We start from the raw sequence: 20,924 nt of genomic DNA, 5'->3' as shown, positions 1-20,924 counted from the left end.
CAACAACACGAGCGAGAAAACCTTAACTAGGGTGTCTGAGTTCTCTGGGACGAACGGGGAAACGCTGAAACGGCCTTCCCGCAGCCGCTGGTATTTGATGTTGTGTAACAGTTACATAATCATTCTTTGTACATCTTGGTATTTGAGTACCCTGAATTTAATCCAGATTACTACCAATAAATACTAGGCCTTCTGAGGCACTTTTAAAATTGTTCAATGAAGCATTTTTTCAATATATTGTAATCACAAGCCTAATATTGGCAAAAGTGTGTGCAGTAAATGTAAAATGTATTTTTTTTTTTTATTTTAAGAGTGATTAAGCAGTAGCAAGAACAAAAATGGACATTGTCCTGTTGCTAGGCATTGGTGACCTAGTTGCAGTCATGTCCTGTCCTAACACGCTCACCTAGCACAGCCTGACCCTCTCCTGGAATAGCGCGGGGGTTAGAACAGCATTTAGTCAGTTCCCAGCCACTACCACAGTCAGTAAGGGATTGCCATTGGCATCACATTGCTGTGAAATACCCGGCCCTTGACACTAAAACCTCCACAAGACGCTGTGCTGAGTCATTATGCCACCTTCACACAGTCAGCGTAGCATGAGAGCACTGCTCCACCCATTCTTTCTTATTAATAAATGTAAATCAGACCACACATTGAAACTCCAGCAGTTCTCAGCACCACCACCTCCTGAACCAGATCCACCTCTGTGTCTCCATACAGGCTTTATTTCACAGGCCAGGGCCAAGACATTGAACAGGACTGAAGATGCCTTAGTCCAGACTCAACAGGGTGTGGGGCAACTCAGCTCATCCAGGCTCCTCTCACAGTGCTGCCAACTGCCTCGTCTCACTTAGCACCTGCCAGGACAGAGTCAAGATTCACTTAGACGGATCAAAGGATATCAGGAAGCTACGTTAAACGTAATAAAATAAAGTTTTTAAAAAATGTTTTATGATCCAGGACTAGTCAGCCTAATACTAAAATCAGGAGGTCACAATACACATTTAGTCAGTATTATGTGTTTTAGTTCTTCACCACCACCTAAAACAAAAAATGAGAAGTCCATTTACTTGTCAATGATCAAATTTTGATTATTGTTTGGTCCTTTGATCAAACTGATCTCAGTTATTATGATCAAAGTAAACTGGTCATGTAGAACTGTGTAGAAATGTTTCAGAAGTAATTTAGCTGTTTATCATAAGCCTAATCTTCACGCTTATCCTGAATCACTGTGAAAAGAAAAAAATCATTGTGAAAAATCACTGTTGATTTTTCTTGTCATTCCTGTAACACGGTGCTGGTCAAGTGTTCTCAGTATGACCACGATTGTGTCATGGACTAAACACCATAGTCACTCATGTAAACCTTGACATCTTTCAGATCCCGTCTCTTCCAAACAAACATCATTTTTCTCTAATATGCTGGTGTGTTGTTTCACAAGCTGAGAAACACTCGCATGTAGTCATGATTAAACTCTAGGGAATTCAGAAACCTGATGAGTCTAATTTAACATGAATAGTGTTATTACAAATGTCAAGCATGAAAGACAGAGAGAACTGGGACACATGAGGGAGGAGGGTGAGGGTTAACGTAACATCTGTGTGACCTTCTGGGTTAGGGTTAACACAACATTAGTGTGACCTTCTGGATAGCATCTCTGGCAGCAGTGTCCTCCTTAGCCAGGTCCAGCGCCTTCTCGAAGAGGAGCACACTGGTCTTAAAGTTCCCCAGCTTCACTGAGAGAGAGAGAGAGAGAGAGAGAGAGAGAGAAAGAGAACCCATGTTCTAAAACCCATGTTTAAAGCACATCTAATGCTGAAAAATCATTTTAAAAAATTCTTGAAAATCTCAAATTCAGATCAATGTGTTACTTATACTGAAGACTTTAAAACCACTCATTTCTGAATACTGCTACTGATGTCTGTACGGTTATAGGTGAGATATAGTATTACTGCTTTATTTCTAAACATAAAATCATTCTAAATATTCTAAAAGATTTATTACACCAGGAAAATTTGAACACTACTGCATCCACTGAAGTTTGCAATATGTATATTTAACTTTTCCTCTACCAGTACAGTCAAAGTTGTCTGTACAACTTTTCTTCTGAGCCCAGTGCTGATTCAGGCCTTAAGCACACAATTTTTGGTTTTCTCTTCTGGTGGACTCACACTCAGCCTGTGCCACCAGCACACTTGCATTGAGTTGCCATTTCTCATCACAGATGTCACTGGCAGCACCGAGCGACTGAGTGCCGTAGTCTCTGGCCTCCACGTACTGCTTCAGCTCCAGGTAACAGCGGCCGATCTCATGGAACAGCCAGGCTTTCTCCAGCCCACTGCGCAACAGACACACCTTCTCCTCCCAACTACACGCACACGGTTATAACAGTAAAATGACTGTATGCATATACTCTGCATAATAATGAGATGAATAAAGCCACACTCACGCTTCTATGGCTTGTTGGAATTTGCCAGTACGTGCATACACTCGACCAATGTTGTCCAGAGCCCTTGACTTACTGTCCATCAATTTACTGTTAAAAGCAAACAAACAAAAAGCAAACATTATCCTGATATCTTTAACCTGCTGTAAGCAAGAATATGCCCCTCCCGCACATGCAGCTACTCTGAGCTGTCCTGACACTTGCCCTTGCTTGGCCAGCTCCAGGTCCTTCAGATGGTTGTCCAAGGCCTTGTCCATGTCTCCCAGATCCATCAAGGCATTACCTGAGCACAGAGCAGAGATGGTGTCTGAACACTCACCATGTACAATACCTCAACACTCAAAAGATACGGTTTAACTACTGATCTTCTAACAGACATAATGCAGGAGAATCTTGTAATCATGTTTTAGTTCATGTTTGTTTTCTCCAGCTGTGTAAGTAAGAGTTGTGTACCCATGGCAGTGTTACCAAGGCAGCTGTAGAGATGCCCCAGCACTTCAGTCCTGTTGGGCAGGACGTCCTCAGACCAGCCCTGTACATTCTTCAGGACCTCACGTGCCTTCTTCAAGCTGCTCTCTGCATTTCCGGCATTAAGTGCTGCAAAGCAAACAACCACATGCATGTGCACACGCTCACACACACACACGCAAATACAAACATGTGCATATGCACAAACACAAACCACTGATTGACTTAGATACTAACTGCGATAAATGTGACAAGTCCTGAAGCCTGAAAAAATTACTTGCTAGACCTTTAGGCACGAAATATGGCCTCTGCCTCGCACCACAGCGCCAAAGGCCTCTGCCTTGCACCACGGCGCCTCACCAGCATTGATCTTCTCCAGGTTCCTGAGGACGTTGCAGGTGGGGTCAGAGGGCAGATGGTGGTGGCTCCACTGCCGATGCTGCAGCTGTCGGTCATGCTGGCGGGCGTAGATCGGCTTCTGCTGCCTCCAGAACTCCGTCCGTGTGTCCAGATACGAAATGCAGGTGAAGATCAGCTCCTGCAGATGCTCACCACTACGCGTCTTACCCTTGATGAGATCTGTGTGAGAAGGAAATAATTAATTATACACACAAACAGCAACTCAAGGCACAGAAATGTTAGCTACAAACACACACTCACCCACCTTCATCTTTTAGCAGTTTCTCCAGATACTCTTTGTCAGCATACAGCTCACTCAGTAACTGCTTGGCTGTTCTCTCATTTTTGGGCATCTCCTGGTCTTGCTTTCTCTGCACCTTCTTTAGTGGATGCACCAAATATTTTTGTTGAGCCATTTTCAGCTGACAGATAAAAAACAAACAGGCACATTTGAAATGCAACCACGTGAAACTGTCAAAAAATGGCATTTTTAGCTTAAATTTTATTTCTATAATGCTGTTCATCATGATAACTAATGCGTAGTTTATACTGCATGTGGTAATTATCACAAGTGAGGTTATCACAGGGCTTGGAAATGTGAGGTAGAGGCAACAGACTTACGTCCTCGACTTTATGGACAAAGGAGAGCGTGCTCTTATTCTCCAGTTTAACAGATGAGGGACCTAGCGAGAGAGAGAGAGAGAGAGAGAGAGAGAGAGAGAGAGAGAGAGTGCGAGAGCAGGCAGAGTTAGCAACAGGCCTGAGCCACGACTGAACGGAATGATGTGTTTTTATTATTAGCATTTTATTCACTGTGCACCTGGACACACCACAAGCATGGGTTCCTTGTCAACAAACAATGCTACTAGTTTTTGACTTTCTAAGATATTGCATTATCATATGCGAGTGTGACATTCCCCTGTGGTTGTGGCCGAACTTTGTAAGAGTGCATTGTGCATTAGCACTCACTGCCCACACAGTTGTTGATAGCTTCCTGAGCCTTTTGAATGCCCAGCCTGAAGTCCTGCAATTCTGGTCTCAGCCTGTGGCCTCTGTGGTAAAAGACCAGAGCAAACTCAAAGTCCCCCATGGTGTAGAGGGCCTCTGCCTTCTGATGCAGGCCCTGTGTGAGAGGAGAGTCTATTAAACCTTAAAGAACCCTAAAGGTGATTCTTAAAGAACACTTTGGCTGAACTGACATTACATTCTGACAGCCATCACTAAAACAGATCTTCTAAAAATGACTATCTGGCTTTTACAATCAACAACTTAAAATATCAACATAGTACAGCTGCATTAAAACAACCCAATCACAGAAAACTGAACGTCCCTCGCTATATTGAAATTAAAAAATGTAAGTAATGTGTAAATATTGATAACTTTTCAAAATACACTATTCAACACACACTTTGAGTCTGCACATGGAACATAAGATGCACAATCAGCCGGTTTTGAAACCACAGTCTCCCTGATGTCACGAGAACAAACCCTTCATGCATCTCTGCCTACTCAGCAAAATTTGACATGGACTCATTAAATAATATAGAATGTTCTCTTGAAGGCTACCTTTCCTGCTATCAGTTACTTCTCATGTTCCTGGGGACACGAAAATACTCTAAAACTAATCATGTCTGACAGCACACTGAAAGCAAGCACCAACATCGCCATTTTTAAATGGAACATTAGTAGCTCTCAGACACTAGACATGTTTAAATCTGAACTAAACCATTTATTAGACCAGGCTTTCAACTTAAACCCTGCACTTTAACCTTTTATCAACACTACTACACAGCAGTTTTATTTCTTTTAAACAATGAAAATATAAGAAATTATCTCAACACTTTACATGTTTAATTTGAACTCTTAGCACTAACATTTTAGTTCCTGGTTTAGTTAGATCTTTAATTTTGATACTTTCTATTTGACAAAGTTAATTTTATTATCTATCTAATATATATATATATATATATATATATATATATATATATTATATGTGTGTATATATATATACACATATATACACACTTGCCTTAGGCAGAACAATCTCACAATTTTTATAAAGACTAAACATTTATGTCAATATAGGTATAGTAGTTAAGAGGTAAAACTAATAGCATGTCATTTTAGTGTTTAGCTTTACATGTGACCCTAATGACAGGTGTAACTTTGATAACTGGTCTGTCTCGCAGGTGGGGAGCACACCTTGAAAAAAACCCCGTCCTCTTTGAGTGATGCGTCTGCGTCCTTTAGCGCCTTCGCGGACTCTCCCAGCTTCACGTAGCACTTGGATCTGGCAACCAAGCAATTCTTGTCGTCTGGCTTTAATATCAGAGCCTAAGGCAGACATATTTTGCCAACTAAGAAACCAATCGATTAAAACGAACGTGTCCTTCTAAAGCAAATTACCAGTCATGTGAAAGATTTCAACTTTGTACTGAATTGTTCTAGTTAGTGAGAGACCAATGCTCGTCAGGTTTTAACGGAGTTCTCACCGCGGAGTAGCTTTCAGTGGCCTTGCCGTATTCTCCCTTGTGAAACAGCTGCTCACCCTCGGCCATGTAGGTAGAAAACGTACTTTTCGGACCTTGTCCCCCATCATTATCAGGCATTTTCGCATAAATGTGGATACTACAAGGTTGAATTACCAGCTTTTTAACTAGCAGACAGGACTTGCGCAGGACTGGCACGTCTGGTGTATCCTAGCAACCACGTCACAAAACCCGGAACACGTGATCAGGGAGGTTAACATGACCACCAAAGGCAGTTTGACCTGCAGTTAATGCTGCAGAAACTTTAGAAAACAAATGTCAAGCGCACAACCATCAAAAACGGACAGGAAAAACATGCAGAGTCAAGTGAAGGGGAGAAAGAGAAAACAGCTAACTTTATTTACATGGCTATTTGAAAACGGTCCATAACGAAGACGGTTAACATGAGCCAGACAAATGTGGAGGTTCATGGACTGCGCCATAAGATCTTATGCGATAAGATTAAACTGAAGTGGAATTCAGGTTGTAGCCGAACAACGACTGATTATGGTGGCATGCAGGACAGACATTTGTGCAGGCAGCCAATTTCCGTAATTTCACTTTACAAAAACGTCCCAGAATGTCCTTTACTCGGTATTGTGCCTCGAGCTAGTTGCTCCAGATAACCGTCATCAGGTTGGATCAGCGCCGCTCCCCTGAACACAAGCACGGGGTACGGCCAAACCTTCACCACAGCACTCCTCACTGGCTCACATCTGGCTTGTGAAATTACAATAAATATTGATATTTTAAAAAGTGACTATTTCATAGTTAAAAAACAAAACAAAAACTAAAAAGTCATTGATCATCAACACAAAGAAACACTTTACATTCCAGTAAAATGTACAATGCAGCAACGGGTACATGGCAACATTGAAATATGAACCCTGCAGAGGGAGAAAACCACGAGGGGGCGCTCGAACACCCGTTCGCCGTGCTTCTGTATGCAGTAGTACGAGTTTAACCCCAGCCAGCGGAAGAACAAATGGGACTAATTTCTATGATATAATTTGCCCGAGGGAAGGAGCGTGTATTCACATCAGTGGTATAATTTGGCGTTGGAAAGGCGTGTGTAGTCACATCTATACCTTGGGAGCATGGGGGCAGTTTAGAAAAAGGTGAAAAATAACTTCACTTAATCTGCAAACTGTTATTACATTTGAACATTGGGAGATAAGTAATTCTGTTAAATTTATCCTGCTGACAAGTGTCGAGTTTCAGAAGCCAGACTGAGGGGAGAGTCCTGTGTGAATCCTGCACTGATGTACTGAACAGAGTAAGAGTCCCTGACAGAGGTGGATGTGGACTGTAGCACCTTACTTAAATGTACACCACATCTGAACAAAGTCTTGAAAAATGTTGGTTCAATGACCACACCATAAAAAAAACAAAACAAAACAAAAAAGGTCACCGTTTTATGGTGGTAATTATTTAACTAGGACCATTCTTTCATTTAAATTAATTATTTATACATAATTAAGCAGACTAAAGCTCCATATGAATTGGCAGGGGGGGGTTAGGACTTTAAAAAAAAGAAAAGGGGACCAGAGCGCTGTGCAGTGTGCTTTGAATGATCACATACTGGCCATAGTACCAGATCAAGTCAACTGCATGGGCTCAGGGTCCAAGTGAAGGTTAGTGGTCCATCATACTGCAGTAGGGGGTGGGACAGGGGCAGGGCAGTCTTAAGTTTGTGTGGGTCTACTGCATACATGCTGGAGAAGGTCCAGTTAGCCAAACTGGAAGAAGAAGTTTCCAGGTCCAGAAGCTACAGGAAAGAAAAAAAAAAAAAAAAAGAGCAAGTCAATACAGAAAATCTACAATATTTGTTACGCCAGTTATGGCAATTATGACTGCTGTATACATAAGGACAAACTGATGACATCTAAGCAAAAGGTACATGAAGCCCAGGGCTGTGTGGGGTTTGGAGGGCATGTCTAACCTTCAAAACTAAATCCACCTGGTCCACCAAAGAACGCTTTGAAGATGTTGTTGGCATCAAAATCTGAAAGATTTTATAATATAATAATTATATAACAGGACCACAATAAGAACAATACACTTTTATTACTGAAATGAAGTGAACAACCCAAAAACGAATGGCTAGTGTATTCGTGCATTTGAATTTGATGTGAGAGACAGCTGTGTGAGTGTGTGACAGACCCATGTTAATGCATCGAGTGAGTGTGAGACAGACCCATGTTCATGTCGTCATCCTCCAGGTCATGGCCGCCGTCATAACGTGATTTCTTCTTGGGGTCAGAGAGCACAGTGAAGGCCTCACCCACTTCCTTAAACTTCTTCTCCTCCTCCTTCTGCACCTCTGCACTTGCTCCACTGTGCCGGTCTGGGGGGGGGGGGGGGGAGGAATTCCATCGATGGTATTAGACAGCATCCTGCATGAGTTGGTACTGTTTAACATGAACCTCCTCCTAGTACAAGTTGGTAGTGTTTAATATATTTATGAGATCTGTTTGCACGTGAGATTCTACCTGGATGGTGCATCAGGGCTCGTTTGCGATAAGCCTTCTTGATGTCATCTTCAGTGGCATTTTTTTCCACCCCTAAAACTTTATAATAATCTTTCCTTTTGCTCTTCTTCAGCTCCAGTTGTGCTGCCTTTAGCAGGTGCTTGTGTTCTGAAGGACAACAGAACAGCAGCAAGGCGTGAACTTAGTGCTGTACAAGCAAGTTCACTGGGACCTGCACTACCAGAACTCATACCTGTACAAGTAAACTAACCCTCACCCAGCAGGCATTCCTTTAACGCTACCCCTTACCTTTAGTTTTCTCTGTCTGGTACACCTTCTCATAGTCCCGCACAGCTTCCTCATACTGCTCTGTGTCCATGAAACTGTAGGGTTACAAATGGAGACAAGTGGCCTGAACACACACGTACACGTACACACACGCGCACGCACACACACACGTGCCTTACCACTGGGCTCTCCTTAAGTATGCTTTGATGTAGGACTCATCCAGTTTAATGGCCTTTGTACAGTCCTCTATGGCCTGCTCTAGTTTCTTCAACTGGAAGATAAGGGGGGGAGGGGGGAGAATTAATCATGAACCTGTTTTTACATGCGATATGATTTATAGTCCTAAAACTGCACACATGCCACAATCCAATGTACTTCTGAAAATCATTGATTCCAGTATAAGATGTTGCTCAGAATTCAAACACTGGACTAAAACCTCCAGCAAGAGAGAGAACAAAACCAAGCTTGGTTTATTCGTCACATACATAGTCATACACAGTATAACTCGCAGTGAAATGGTGGAGCAGTGAGCGTGAGCATCAGGCATCATGCCGTGGCTGTGCCAGTCCTCCTCTACTATAGCGTGGAGTGTAGTGGTGTCTGGCAGTGTGTGAGACTAGAACACCAAATGAGGACACACTCCAGTAATCCAGCGTGTTCTCACTGGTGCCTGTATAGGGTTAAAATAGCGCAGAGTCATCTGGTCAGCAGAGCGTCCAAGTCAGGGTTTCCTCTCCCCCCAGCTCACCCTGAAGCCTGCAGGAGGGGGGGTGGGGTTAAAGGCTCACCTTGGAGCCGACTGTGGCTCGGTTGCAATAGAGCTTGGCGTTGGTTTTGATGTTGTTGGGATCAATGGTCAGAGCGTCAGAGTAGAGCTCATAGGCCTCTTCAAAACCGCCTTCTTTAAACGCCTGGTTCCCCTCCTCCTTCTTAGCCTTCAGTGCTTTGGCATTCTGCAGTTAGCCAAAAAACAGAAAAACCATTCTTGACTACATTTGTACTCATGGAAAATAAATAAAAATAGATGTATCCAGAGCACCAGTGAAGGAGGAGTTAGACTATTCAAGTTAAGCTCTTGCTGTCCTCCAGTCATTACAACCTCGGGAGTGGGAGTAATTACTTCCTGCTACACAGGAAAGCATAACTAAGCATGTGACTACAGATGTGGGTAGAGAGACCGTGTGTATTTGATCAGTAGTACCGACTCACTCTACAGGCCAGGCGGGCCTTCTCATGATCGGGTGCCATGCGCAGTGCCTGAACGAAAAACTGCACAGCCTTGTCGATGCAGTCCTCATAATACAGACATAAGCCCCTCACATACAGCGCGTCGCCGTTCGTGGAGTCCATGCGCAAGATATCACTGCAGGAGGAGGTGTTTTGTAGGCGCCGTCAGTCTGGCCATTTTTAAAGGCTACTTTAGCTGACTTATACTAATCAGTCTACGAAGTAATAAAGGTAAATATTTTGTAATGCCATTATCTGGTTACCTGGCAACGGACTGGGCTTCTGTGTAGCGGCCAAGTAATGCCAGGCACTCTGCTTTCAGCACCTTAAACCTGTGGCACGCAGATGCCGACTCCAGTGCCCGATCCATACAGAACACCACCTACACACACACACACACACACACGCTGACTCCAGCACTCGATCCATACAGAACAGCATCTATACACACACATAGGCACTTGTGCGTGCGCGCGCGCGCGCGCACACACACACACACACACACACACACACACACACACAGCCAGACAAACCCATACGAAACCCACCCACACACAGACAGATACACACACACAGACACATGGGAGTTGGAGAAATGGCCCTTTGCAGTATAAGGCTCACCCACCATTCTGAAGTCCCGTTTGTCAAAGCCGATCTCAGCCATTCGCTCATACTCCAGAATAGATTCTGCATTCTTCATCTGCAGGACACGGACAGACAGACACTTTTTGGTGGAAAAACTGGTATGAAATATAGTTTGAATTCGGTACCAATTCTAACAGCTACATGAATCCCTGATTGGCTACGCATTTGGTTCTCTTTGTGCTGCCTGGGTGTAGTGTGATTATCAGCACTGTGATAGGTTGCCATACCTCTTGCTGAGCCTGGCTGTTGTCGGGTTCCAGCTCCAGAACCTTCTGGAAACAGCGGCTGGCAGCCATAGCGTTGCCAAGCAACAGGTGGCATTTGCCCTCCCGTAAGTGACCCTGGGGGTTAGAGGGAGAGTGAATGACCACACTTGTGCACACACATATACACGCACGCACTACCCTACCCTGTGGCTGGGTAATTTATTAGTGTACATTATCATGGAAGTGCAACCACTGCTCAAAAGGTCAAAGTTAGCTTTTTGACCTCTGACCTTCATGAAGGCGTCATCCAGGCGCACGGCCTGCTGGGAATCCTCCAGTGCCTCCCTGTAGCGACTCAGCATCATCAGGGTGGCTGCGCGGTTGCCGTAATAACTGGCATTCTTTGGGCACATGTCTGGTAAAGGGAAAACAAAACTCTCAACTGTCCAATGACAAACCTGCAAAAATCCCACAGGAGCATCACAGGAAAACAGCACCAGAAGGGTTGGGAAAGTAGCACTCAGCCATTATACTTTTTGGTGTACACGGAACAAGGTCCCAAAAACAAGATGTTGCCATGGTGAAACATATATGAATTTATGAGAGAGAGAGCAAGAGAGGTTAATTTAACTCAAACAATCACACACAGCATTAAATCTATATGTGAGGTTGACTCTGTCACAAAAACCATTTCACTGCATACCATGTATAACTATGTACGTGAAACTTGAAACTGAACTGAAACTGTCTACAGACCATGCTAGTGTATGTGTCAGCATGGCAGTGAGCTACAGAAGAAAGCTTCAAACAGCAGCATGTGCATGTTTGTACTGGCAAATATGAAAATATGGAAAAACAATAGTGGAAGAGAAGAATGAGAGAACATGATACAGGGGGCTAGTTACCAATGGCCTTGGAGTAGTAGCTGAATGCTTCTGTGTAGTCCTTCTTTATGTAATGAGCATTGCCCTGCTCTTTGTATCCTTCAGCTTCCCTGGAGACATCACACATGCAGACATGACAAGCAGAGAACAAAGCAGAATGGGAATCAGAAATCAGGAATCTTCACTGCCCTTCACATTTACACAGTCAATGACAGCAGAAGCCAGATATCATGGTGGTGTGGAACAGATTTGCACATAGAGTCCAAACACACAGAACTCACTAGATCATGTGCTTCTGGACTGAGTGCTCTAGTCTGCATTCCAACATCACTCCAGCAACTGAATGAGGAGAATCCCTGCTACAGTGGAGACTCTCTGCTAAACTGTTGATCAGATTAGGCTCCAGACAGGTAAGCAAAAAAGAAACACCATGTTAATGGTGGTATAGAGGGGTTTGGGGGAGAGCTACCCAAGTCATGACTGCTAAACATAAAACCTGTCCTAGGTTCAGCAATGACATGACAACACATGACTGCGTAATTTGGTTAGCTTGTCCGCCACAACGCAAAGCAAAGCAGCTGTGGTGGTTTGGCAAGGGCATGTGTCTTGCTCAGTGCTTGGTCAGCAGGTTGAAGACAAGTGTAACAAATCAAAGAACATACAACTGGGTGACTGAACATGAATGTTGGTAGCATAGTTTTAGTTACTATACAAACATTAAACGCGGTATTAATTCAGACAGTGAAAGCATTCCAGTAAACGCCAAAGACATGTAGTCTGTGCCCATGAACCACCACCAAGACCACGACTTGTATCTAAGGTCACGTGGGTATATCACGTTTCTCAGCAGATTTCGCTGCAAGTGAACCTGATCTTCCCACTAACTAAACGTCACCCAGCTGTCGCCTAAGGGAGGTCACGTCCTCGTGGATTCCATTACATTCTCATGTGGGCACCTCTGCAAACGTTTGGCAATAGAAAGTTCTCGAGGTTTGTAGAGCATTTCGGTAATGGACCTAGATTAGCTAGCTGCGATGAACACAGCTAACGAGAATATCCCAACAGCTAATCAATCAACGAAGGAGCGAAAGCATGACGTCATTTGCACGACGATTAAATACTGATCAAATATTGCACTTAATTCTTATTCCGATTTCAGATTTCTAGCGCTATAGAATCCCCCCCACCAAACTTCTTTAGCTAGCTAAGATAGCGAGCTAGAGCTCGTAAAACGATGACGTGTAGAGAGGCTAATGATCTAGCATGTCTTTCAGAATAGAAGTAACGTTACAACCGAGAAAGTCGCGACTATTCAGAGATGCGATATGGCTCCATGTCTTTGAACGATAACCTCAATTTAACTCTAATCTAATTTTAACCTAATTACGGGATTTTGGTGCGTGTCTGACCACTGCCCAGGTGAGAAAATGCGGTCAACGATTGTATCACGCTGGGTAAAAGCCACAATAAATGCACAGAAAATGAAAGCTATAAAAGTAACCACCAAACAGTTGCTCAGACCGGGACACAGCCAAGATAAGATAGGTTAGCTCCCTAACGCTAGTTCCCCGATTCCTGGCATCCCCTACCCAGCAAACCGCGTACGTTTTATAGCTAGCCTAGCTAGAGCTAATAATACGTCCAATAAAACAGTGGGAAACACTAAAGTGCTTACAGACAGCTGAAATAACCGATGAGAATGAAGTCGCAGGAAACAATAGACAGTCGCTCTGGCGACGATGTGGGATGTTTCACACATGAAAAAGAAAAGTCATATGCTCAGAGCCCGTTGGCTAGGCTAGGCTAGCACAGCGAGCCAGGCCAGACACCGGAATGTTCCGAGGTCTGTCATCGCATATGTGAAGATCACTCTGTGTCAACCGAATACAAAAGCCCCTTGGCATACTCAACGTGGCTTTATGTAATTGCTTAGGACTGGACTCGCTTGGTCGCTCTTCAAATTACCTTTCCAGCTCCTCATCGCTGAGCAACTCCATCTCCGGATCCGCAGACGCATCGTACCCCACAGTCGCCATTTTGCCGACCAGGGGCGGAGAGAGACGTGCGCGTGGAGATTCACGCGGAGGGTTGCTCCATCTTGTAGTGTCGGGGGTCCTCGTGCGCAGTCAGGCTACAATTTTAACACAAATTTGACAAATATGAGAAAAACACGTATACACCTAATTCTGGAACACAATAGATAAGTATATAATAATTTAATGATCCCAATAAACACCTGTGATATTTGACCATCTTATGCTACTCTGTCAAGTAAGTCAAAACTGTCAAATGCAAAATACACATATGTATTGGCATAATTCATGACAATAAAGCATTCAACTGGTTGCCACATACACTGATAACAGAAAGCAAAATACCATGCACAAGGGTGAACAATTAGTTATAAAAATAAGAACTATGGATAGTCTGAGACATGAAAATACAGGATCTTATTCTGTAGAACGCGGGAGAACGAGAGTTAGTTTAAACCCACCGGCTCCAGGCGAACTATTTCTGCTCTGCGTCATTTTTCGTCGACGATTTTCCGTCGGCATGTAAACAGGAAGCAGCGGCGGTGAGCATAGATTGTAGTTCGTATCTGCCACTTTTAACTGTATTTTCTACTGATCGCGTTATAGTGATCGAGTCGTTTTGTGTAACAATTGAACAGACTCTTATAGAAATCAAGACAAATGTTGTATTTGTTCAATTGCATGTGCTGTAGCAATTTAGCTAACCTATATCCAAAGCCCGAATAGCCCGCTAACATAGACAGCTAATAACAATATCATGATTGTGTTGTTTAAACCAGTTAACAAAAGGCGACAACCCTAACCCTAACTCGAGAAACATGGGTGTTCCGACAGCGCTGGCTTTGCCTGCTTATTATTTCTTAAAAGCACACAATGTTTAGCTCTTCTTTAAATGACACGCTGTGCGCAGTGTCCACAAAATTTCCTGCAAACCTGTTTGTCATACAAGAGTTGACCATTTCTTTAATATTGTTTTGATTTTTATTTTTCAATACCAGTTCCACAGTCGGTGTGGGAAACCTTCTCACTTTGCGTTTTTCGGATTAGTTCCCCAGTTTCTTTTCACAGACTTTGGGCTGAAAGTGATGCTCCGGTTCCTCCCTCTCTGTTAGTGTAACTGTGCAAGACTAAAGGTGACCATGGGAAAGAGCTGTAAGGTCGTAGTGTGTGGACTCGCATCTGTTGGAAAGACGGCGATACTTGAACAGTTACTGTATGCCAATCATGTTGCTGGTAAGAAATCATGTCTCATGTAGACCAGTGCGCACCGCTGTCTGTATATCTACCTTCCTGGAGAATTCAGTTCCTGATCCTCCCAGTCAGGTTGTTGGGACAGTGATTAACAGGACCGGGTATTATTAGAGCAGGTACAAAGTCTTTATTATCATTGTGAGTATAACAACATTTTGTTAACAGCCTCCATAAAGCAGCAAATTATACAAAATATACAGTAGAATATGTATATCCAAATACAAATGTACCTGGGTAGAAAGAAAGTAGATTCCAGTCTTTCAAAGTTCAAAATTCAAAGAGGTTTTATTGTCGTTTCAGCTATATACAAGTACACAGCAAAAACGAGGCAATGTTCCTCCAGGACCATGGTGCAACACAAAACAACAGTGCAACAGACAACATGCTACACAAGTGCAAACAGTCCAATATAGCGCAAAAATATCATTAAATAAACATTAAATAAACAATAATAAATACAGGACAGGACAAATACAAAATTAGTAGACAGTGCAATTATTTAGTCCAGTACACAGTACTGGGCATATGTAAAGTGAGTTGTGCATAGGAGTCAGTGACATGCTACACAAAACATAGCACACAGTTTCACAGTTGATATTTAAAACATAAATTACAGTTTAACATAAATGGCAGGGTGGTGAGTGAATCGAGATTACAGTATGAATTACAATTGACATAAACAGCAGTTTGAGAAATTAACTATTAGATGAGCTATACACAGGGAAGTTAGGGTTTGGGTTAACCTTTAACCCTAACCCTATACACAGGAAGGTAGAACTCAGGCTTGGTGGCCACTGCTTAAAGGGGTAAGTGTGCCCATTATACCATAACCCAACAAGATCTGTTTTCAGATATTTTTTAACTACATATTGGTTTTATTTTTATGGGATATCTACTGTAATGTAATCTAACATTAATGATTAGTGTCTTATACAAAATGTAATTAATTCGTAAAATATAAAAATAAGAAAAATGTGAAAAGCCAATATGGGCATAAATGGTACACAGTGTATATTTAAAATCTCATGTTTTTAATGTATTTTATTAGTTACACATTTTAATTACCTTCAAATAGGTTTAAAACAAATATTTGAATTATAAACTCTAGTTAATATAATGAATCCAGTAGTCTTTCTCTAAAATCATCAGTAAGGCAATGATTTAATCTTGTAACCAACAGTAATAGATTTAGTGTAGTGTTCATTTTATTGACAGTCAGCTAACTGATTTTAGAGTTTTCTGTTTGTTTTTCAACACCTTCCACCTTTTCTTTCAAAGCAGCTCATAAAAGGTTTGCTTTTAAAGCACCAATGTAGGGGGTACATGGGTCAGGGAACATGGTATTAATGGGTTAGGGTACGTGGTATTAATGGGGTAGGGTTAGGGCACATGGGTAAGGGAGCATGATATTAATGGGCACACTTTCCCTGTTGAGTTTTGTAGCATTATTTCCTATTTTTTTTTCAAGATATTTGGCTAATACAAAAGGCATGCAAACACTTGAAAAGGCATACTTTGATAATATTTCTGATGTTGTATGTTAATTATCAATTTGTAATAATCAGCTGCCATGAAATGTAAAACATGGCATTTATCTCACACTTTTATCCAGAGCAATTTTGACTGAACACAACTTGAGTAATTGAGGATTAAGGGTCTTGCTCAGGGGCCCAGCAGTGGCAACTTGGTGGTGGTGGGACTAGAACTGGCAACTTTCTGATTATTAGTTGAGTACCTTAACCACTGAGTTTGGACTTGACAGGTTCAGAGCCCCTGGAGACACTAGAGGACATTTACATCGGCTCGGTGGAGACTGACCGCGGCACCCGTGAGCAGTTGCGTTTCTATGACACGCGAGGTCTGCGCGACGGAGCAGAGTTCCCTCGCCATTACTTCAGTTTCGCAGACGGCTTTGTGCTCGTCTACAGCATCGACAGCAAGGAGTCCTTCAAACGCATGGAAGCACTGAAGAAAGAAATCGACCGCTGTCGTGACAAAAAGGAGGTGTGGTCTTTATAAAGGCTTTTAAAAAAACATTAACTGTAACAGACCTAGTGGGGTTCCTAAAATCTAGGACGTTTCAGGTGGAGGTCCTTTGTCAGCTGTGTAAGTGATTCTGAAGCTGTAGGAGGTCTACCCAGTTTCTGAAGAAGATTCCAAGGAGCAACTACGGCGTAATCTGTAAACTACAACTGTAACCTGACCCTAACCTGACCCTGAACTTGGTGTACAGTAACCTAACCCTGGTGTACTGTAACCTGACCTCGACCCTGGTGTACAATAACCTGACCCTGACCCTGATGTACTGCAACCTGACTCTAACCTGACCCTGACCCTGGTGTACAGTAACCTGACCCTGACCCTGGTGCACTGTAATCTGACCCTGACCCTGACCCTGACTCTGGTGACTTCTCCCTGACTCTGACCCTGGTTATACCGCCTAGATCTTCAGAAGCCTTTTATTTGTACAGTTGATGAAGAAAAACGTGATGAAGGAAAACGTATTGTGTACTACACACACACACACACACACACACACACGTGCATGTATGTATATGTACACACACATGTATGTATGTGTGACGCGGGCGGCATGGAGGAAGCAAGAGGAGAAGTTGCAACCTGCTTATTGGCCTCAGGACTTTCTATTGAGGTTGCCTGGTTGTCTTGTTTGGGAAGCACTTCCGATTGCAGGACGGTGCCCACTGCAGGATCTGTTTTTTTTGCCCACAGCATTTGTGCATTGTGCGCATGCAGACATGGCAAACCTAGGGTGAGAGAGTGAGATAGGCAGGGTAGGAGAAAAAAGCTGATGCATTCAGTGTGTCCCTCCTTGGTGACGAGGAGGACACGAGGAGTCACATGGGTGATGTAACCTGGGCCTACTGGACCCCCATCCAGGGCCTGTACACTTAACGAAGAGGTCAGGGTGATGGCCTTGATACCTAGCCTCTTTGCGAAGCCTCAATCCTTAGTGGGGATGGTTGAATACCGATCGTAGTTCTCTGACAAATCCCGCATAATTGTTCATAAGCGGAGAATTGTTTGTGACCAATGCTGCACCCCATACGCATGCCTTTCTCGTAAGCCTCGAGATAACAAACGACACTTTTGCATGGTCGGACAGTCGCAGCTGGTGTCCGAAGAACAGCTCACACTGCACGATAAACCTTTGCAGGTATCAGGGTCTCCTCAGTATGCCTCGGGGGAGGTGATCAACCCTTTAACTCCCTCATGTACCAGCGGGTTGATGGGGGAGCTCATTCTTTGCTCGGTACTCACTGACAGGCGGTTGATGTACTGGCCAAGCGACTGAACCATAGAGCGAACCTCCCCAATCTCCTGTCTATGCTGATCCTGTGCCGCCATCTGGACAGCCAGCAGGTGAACCCATTCAGGGCTCCTCGCTTCGCTTCCGGGTGGCTGCACAGTCTGTGACGCAGGCGGCACGGAGGAAGCGAAAGGTGAAGTTGCACCAACAGGTTCTTTATCCATTATGCTAAATAGCGACGAGGAGTCTAGGTGGTCTCCAGGAACGGAGCAGCGTTACACCAGTAGACGAGCGTGGTCTTGACCGCTAATGTGCAGCACTGTCCATCCGAACCTGTGGGTGTATAAATATTGCGTAGGGTTAATGAAATGCAGGTGTCTCCTGTCAGAAGACAGGCGATTGCGAGCGTGGAAGGTAAGTGGTACAGTCCTGGTACAGTCCTGGTCTGGCGGAGGCATGTCCGGAGGGACCGGTCTACCATGACAGTATGTATGTATATGTACACACACACGTACATATGTATGTTTGTATGTTTGTATATGTACACATGTACGTATGTATGTATTTATGTATAGATACACACACACACGCACACACACACACACACATGCATGCATATCTAATCTTTCACTCTTTCTCTCTGCTTAGGTGACTATAGTGGTATTGGGGAATAAGTTGGACCTGGCAGAGCATAGGTTTATGGACAGCGAGGCAGCCCAGCAGTGGGCCCGGCAGGAGAAGGTCCGACTGTGGGAGGTGTCGGTGACTGACCGGCGCACACTCATCGAGCCCTTCGTCCACCTGGCCAGTAAAATGACCCAGCCACAGAGTAAATCCTCATTTCCTCTCAGCCGCAACAAAAACAAGAGCAGCGGTTCTGTAGATAGCTAGAGAAAGAAGGAGAGAGAGAGATGAAGAGAGGATGGAAGGAAAGATGAAGAGAGGATAGAGGGAGGGAGAGAGATGAGGAGATGGGGAGGAGTGGTGTCTATTATAACAATACTGTGCATGTAACAAATGAAAGTAAAGAGGGAGGTGTTATAACTGACAGATGCTGTAAAAATGTTTTATTTTGGTTTAGTTTGTCTATAACTGAGCACATGTTGGCATACTACATTCTTCCTCTACGTATGTGATCTTTTCCTACGTGATCTTGGTGTACATGATCCATATGCACGTGATCTTTGCATACTTGATCCGTATGCATGTGATCTTTGCATACGTGATCCATATGCACGTGATCTTTGCATACTTGATCCGTATGCATGTGATCTTTGCATACGTGACCTATACGTACGTAATCTTTATGTATTTGATCTTTACATATGTTAACTGCCATTTTTTTCCATTTGTGTGTTTGCATATTGCTTGTGAACCATATTAATATGTTAACAGTAACTATATGGTATAAGAATTATACAAGCTCAACCCTAATTCATCATGCATGTACAATAATGTATAAACACATATTTTTGAAATACACGTTATTATCAGGAGAATTCTGCTGAGAATATGTAAAACAGCAGTTGGCCATTTTAGGATTCTGTCAATGCCAATTTTCTGTTTCAGTAGTGATTAAAAATGCAACAGCTTTAAGCTATGAAAGGAAATCTGAGTTATTGGTCCCTCTGACACATTTATGTAGGAATTATTTCTTATGGTCTTATATCTCTGATGTAGATATTATGGTATTAGATATGTTATAAAGTTATGCAGTTTTTATAGTTATTTTAGACAGTTATTTTCTGCAATCATGGAAGTAAAAGAAACAATATAAATAATGTTGCTATCACAAATTGGACCAATGAAATATTTTTTTCTCAACAGAGGAGGTTTAGGGTACCAGTGGCCGTGGTAGCTCAGTGGTTAAGGTACTCAGCTTGTAATTGAAAGGTTGCCAGTTCAAGGCCCTCAACCCTCAATTGCTGAAGCCACTCAGCCATGATTTCAAGATGCTTTGAATAAAAGCGTCAGCAAAATGCCATAAGTGTAAATGTACCTTAACCCTAGTGAACCGAGGTGGGTTAGGGTGCATTAACCCTAGTGAACAGAGGAGAGTTGTGGTGCCTTAACCCTAGTGAACAGATGAGGGTTGTGGTGCCTTAACCCTAGTGAGGGTGGAAACTGATCGAATCGGGGGGTATTATAACTCAGCAGTCTGCGGGACAGTGAGCACAGCTAAGGTCCAGAGCTGCATCTCCCAGACTTCACCACCATGTCTGATATAACTGAATCAATTTTCTCCCCTTTAGTTACTGTACAACAGACTTGGGGTTTCCAATGAGATTTATTTGGGTTTTTTATGGTGCAGGTCTGCAGTGACCTTTCATTTCAAATTACACGATTTTTTTTTTCAGATGTGTTATTTCAAAACCCACGTTAATATTTCCCAATACTTTCTGTTACCACGAAAGTTTATTTGATGATATTTAAAGGAGTGTGGGATGAGTGACTGACTGCTAAACGAATGGTCAGACACAAATGCACAGGTAGCTGGTACGTTAAGCTTCGGTCGACGTTTATGTTTACTCTATGAATATCTTTTTTTCGCTTTGACATTTCTGAAGTAAAGCAATATAAAGTCTATAAAGTCTCCTCACGTTAATATCTCTCCCAATATTTTCCTTATAATTAACGTATTTTATATAAGTTATGTGATATGTGATCCTTGAAGGGGTGTGGTGATGAGGTGATTGACAGTTAATACTGACGTAAACCGTGAACGCCGTCAGTTATATTAATATTCACTTGCCATTTTAAACTTTTCACTGTTAAGAACGTTGACTATTCGATTTGACATTTTT

The 20,924-nt window shown here is 43.0% G+C and overlaps 3 protein-coding genes across 6 annotated transcripts; 1 reads left to right on the top strand and 2 right to left on the bottom strand.

Moving 5' to 3' along the window:
- Positions 1 to 706: 706 nt before the first annotated feature.
- Positions 707 to 6,023, bottom strand: ttc25 (tetratricopeptide repeat domain 25). Of its 2 annotated transcripts, none has more exons than XM_027033166.2 (12): positions 5,809 to 6,023; positions 5,519 to 5,650; positions 4,286 to 4,439; positions 3,938 to 3,999; positions 3,582 to 3,738; positions 3,278 to 3,496; positions 2,903 to 3,046; positions 2,654 to 2,732; positions 2,453 to 2,539; positions 2,175 to 2,371; positions 1,645 to 1,739; positions 707 to 860 (listed from the first exon to the last, which is right to left on the bottom strand). In XM_027033166.2, the coding sequence occupies exons 1-12, from the start codon at positions 5,923 to 5,925 to the stop codon at positions 825 to 827; spliced, it is 1,479 nt and encodes a 492-aa protein (XP_026888967.2). In that variant the 5' UTR covers positions 5,926 to 6,023; the 3' UTR covers positions 707 to 824. The 2 variants fall into 2 exon arrangements, with proteins under 2 accessions (XP_026888967.2, XP_026888968.2); XM_027033167.2 differs by having other exon boundaries at positions 2,918 to 3,046.
- Positions 6,024 to 6,172: 149 nt separating this feature from the next.
- Positions 6,173 to 13,686, bottom strand: dnajc7 (DnaJ (Hsp40) homolog, subfamily C, member 7). Of its 2 annotated transcripts, XM_027033164.2 has the most exons (15): positions 13,531 to 13,607; positions 11,847 to 11,965; positions 11,587 to 11,675; positions 10,972 to 11,096; positions 10,703 to 10,816; positions 10,456 to 10,530; positions 10,094 to 10,212; positions 9,813 to 9,966; positions 9,392 to 9,556; positions 8,783 to 8,874; positions 8,625 to 8,698; positions 8,337 to 8,483; positions 8,042 to 8,191; positions 7,787 to 7,849; positions 6,173 to 7,612 (listed from the first exon to the last, which is right to left on the bottom strand). In XM_027033164.2, the coding sequence occupies exons 4-15, from the start codon at positions 11,092 to 11,094 to the stop codon at positions 7,575 to 7,577; spliced, it is 1,314 nt and encodes a 437-aa protein (XP_026888965.2). In that variant the 5' UTR covers positions 11,095 to 11,096; positions 11,587 to 11,675; positions 11,847 to 11,965; positions 13,531 to 13,607; the 3' UTR covers positions 6,173 to 7,574. The 2 variants fall into 2 exon arrangements, with proteins under 2 accessions (XP_026888965.2, XP_026888964.2); XM_027033163.2 differs by lacking the exon at positions 11,847 to 11,965 and having other exon boundaries at positions 13,531 to 13,686.
- Positions 13,687 to 14,068: 382 nt separating this feature from the next.
- nkiras2 (NFKB inhibitor interacting Ras-like 2) lies at positions 14,069 to 20,706 on the top strand. Of its 2 annotated transcripts, XR_004775728.1 has the most exons (5): positions 14,069 to 14,140; positions 14,711 to 14,831; positions 16,612 to 16,853; positions 16,934 to 18,534; positions 18,769 to 18,861. XR_004775728.1 is itself a non-coding variant. In XM_027033165.2 (4 exons), the coding sequence occupies exons 2-4, from the start codon at positions 14,738 to 14,740 to the stop codon at positions 19,009 to 19,011; spliced, it is 579 nt and encodes a 192-aa protein (XP_026888966.1). In that variant the 5' UTR covers positions 14,069 to 14,140; positions 14,711 to 14,737; the 3' UTR covers positions 19,012 to 20,706. The 2 variants fall into 2 exon arrangements, 1 of the variants encoding a protein (XP_026888966.1); XM_027033165.2 differs by lacking the exon at positions 16,934 to 18,534 and having other exon boundaries at positions 18,769 to 20,706.
- The last annotated feature ends 218 nt before the right edge of the window (positions 20,707 to 20,924 follow it).

Source organism: Electrophorus electricus, chromosome 1, assembly GCF_013358815.1.
Source record: "Electrophorus electricus isolate fEleEle1 chromosome 1, fEleEle1.pri, whole genome shotgun sequence".
NCBI lineage: Eukaryota > Metazoa > Chordata > Actinopteri > Gymnotiformes > Gymnotidae > Electrophorus > Electrophorus electricus.
The sequence above is the reverse complement of the archived record's forward strand: the minus strand, read 5'-3'. Positions and strand labels throughout refer to the sequence as shown.

Excerpts from the sequence above, each read along its gene's own strand:
- ttc25 (XM_027033166.2), bottom strand. The coding sequence starts at position 5,925 with ATGCCTGATAATGATGGGGGACAAGGTCCGAAAAGTACGTTTTCTACC. Across the intron at positions 3,739-3,937 it reads TTGTCCATAAAGTCGAGGAC|CTGAAAATGGCTCAACAAAA; the intron begins GTAAGTCTGTTG and ends TTTATCTGTCAG. Across the intron at positions 1,740-2,174 it reads GCTGGTGGCACAGGCTGAGT|TGAAGCTGGGGAACTTTAAG; the intron begins GTGAGTCCACCA and ends TCTCTCTCTCAG.
- dnajc7 (XM_027033163.2), bottom strand. The coding sequence starts at position 13,601 with ATGGCGACTGTGGGGTACGATGCGTCTGCGGATCCGGAGATGGAGTTG. Across the intron at positions 8,875-9,391 it reads GAGCCACAGTCGGCTCCAAG|TTGAAGAAACTAGAGCAGGC; the intron begins GTGAGCCTTTAA and ends CTTATCTTCCAG. Across the intron at positions 7,850-8,041 it reads GGATGACGACATGAACATGG|ATTTTGATGCCAACAACATC; the intron begins GTCTGTCTCACA and ends AAAATCTTTCAG.
- nkiras2 (XM_027033165.2), top strand. The coding sequence starts at position 14,738 with ATGGGAAAGAGCTGTAAGGTCGTAGTGTGTGGACTCGCATCTGTTGGA. Across the intron at positions 14,832-16,611 it reads GTATGCCAATCATGTTGCTG|GTTCAGAGCCCCTGGAGACA; the intron begins GTAAGAAATCAT and ends TGGACTTGACAG. Across the intron at positions 16,854-18,768 it reads GCTGTCGTGACAAAAAGGAG|GTGACTATAGTGGTATTGGG; the intron begins GTGTGGTCTTTA and ends CTCTCTGCTTAG.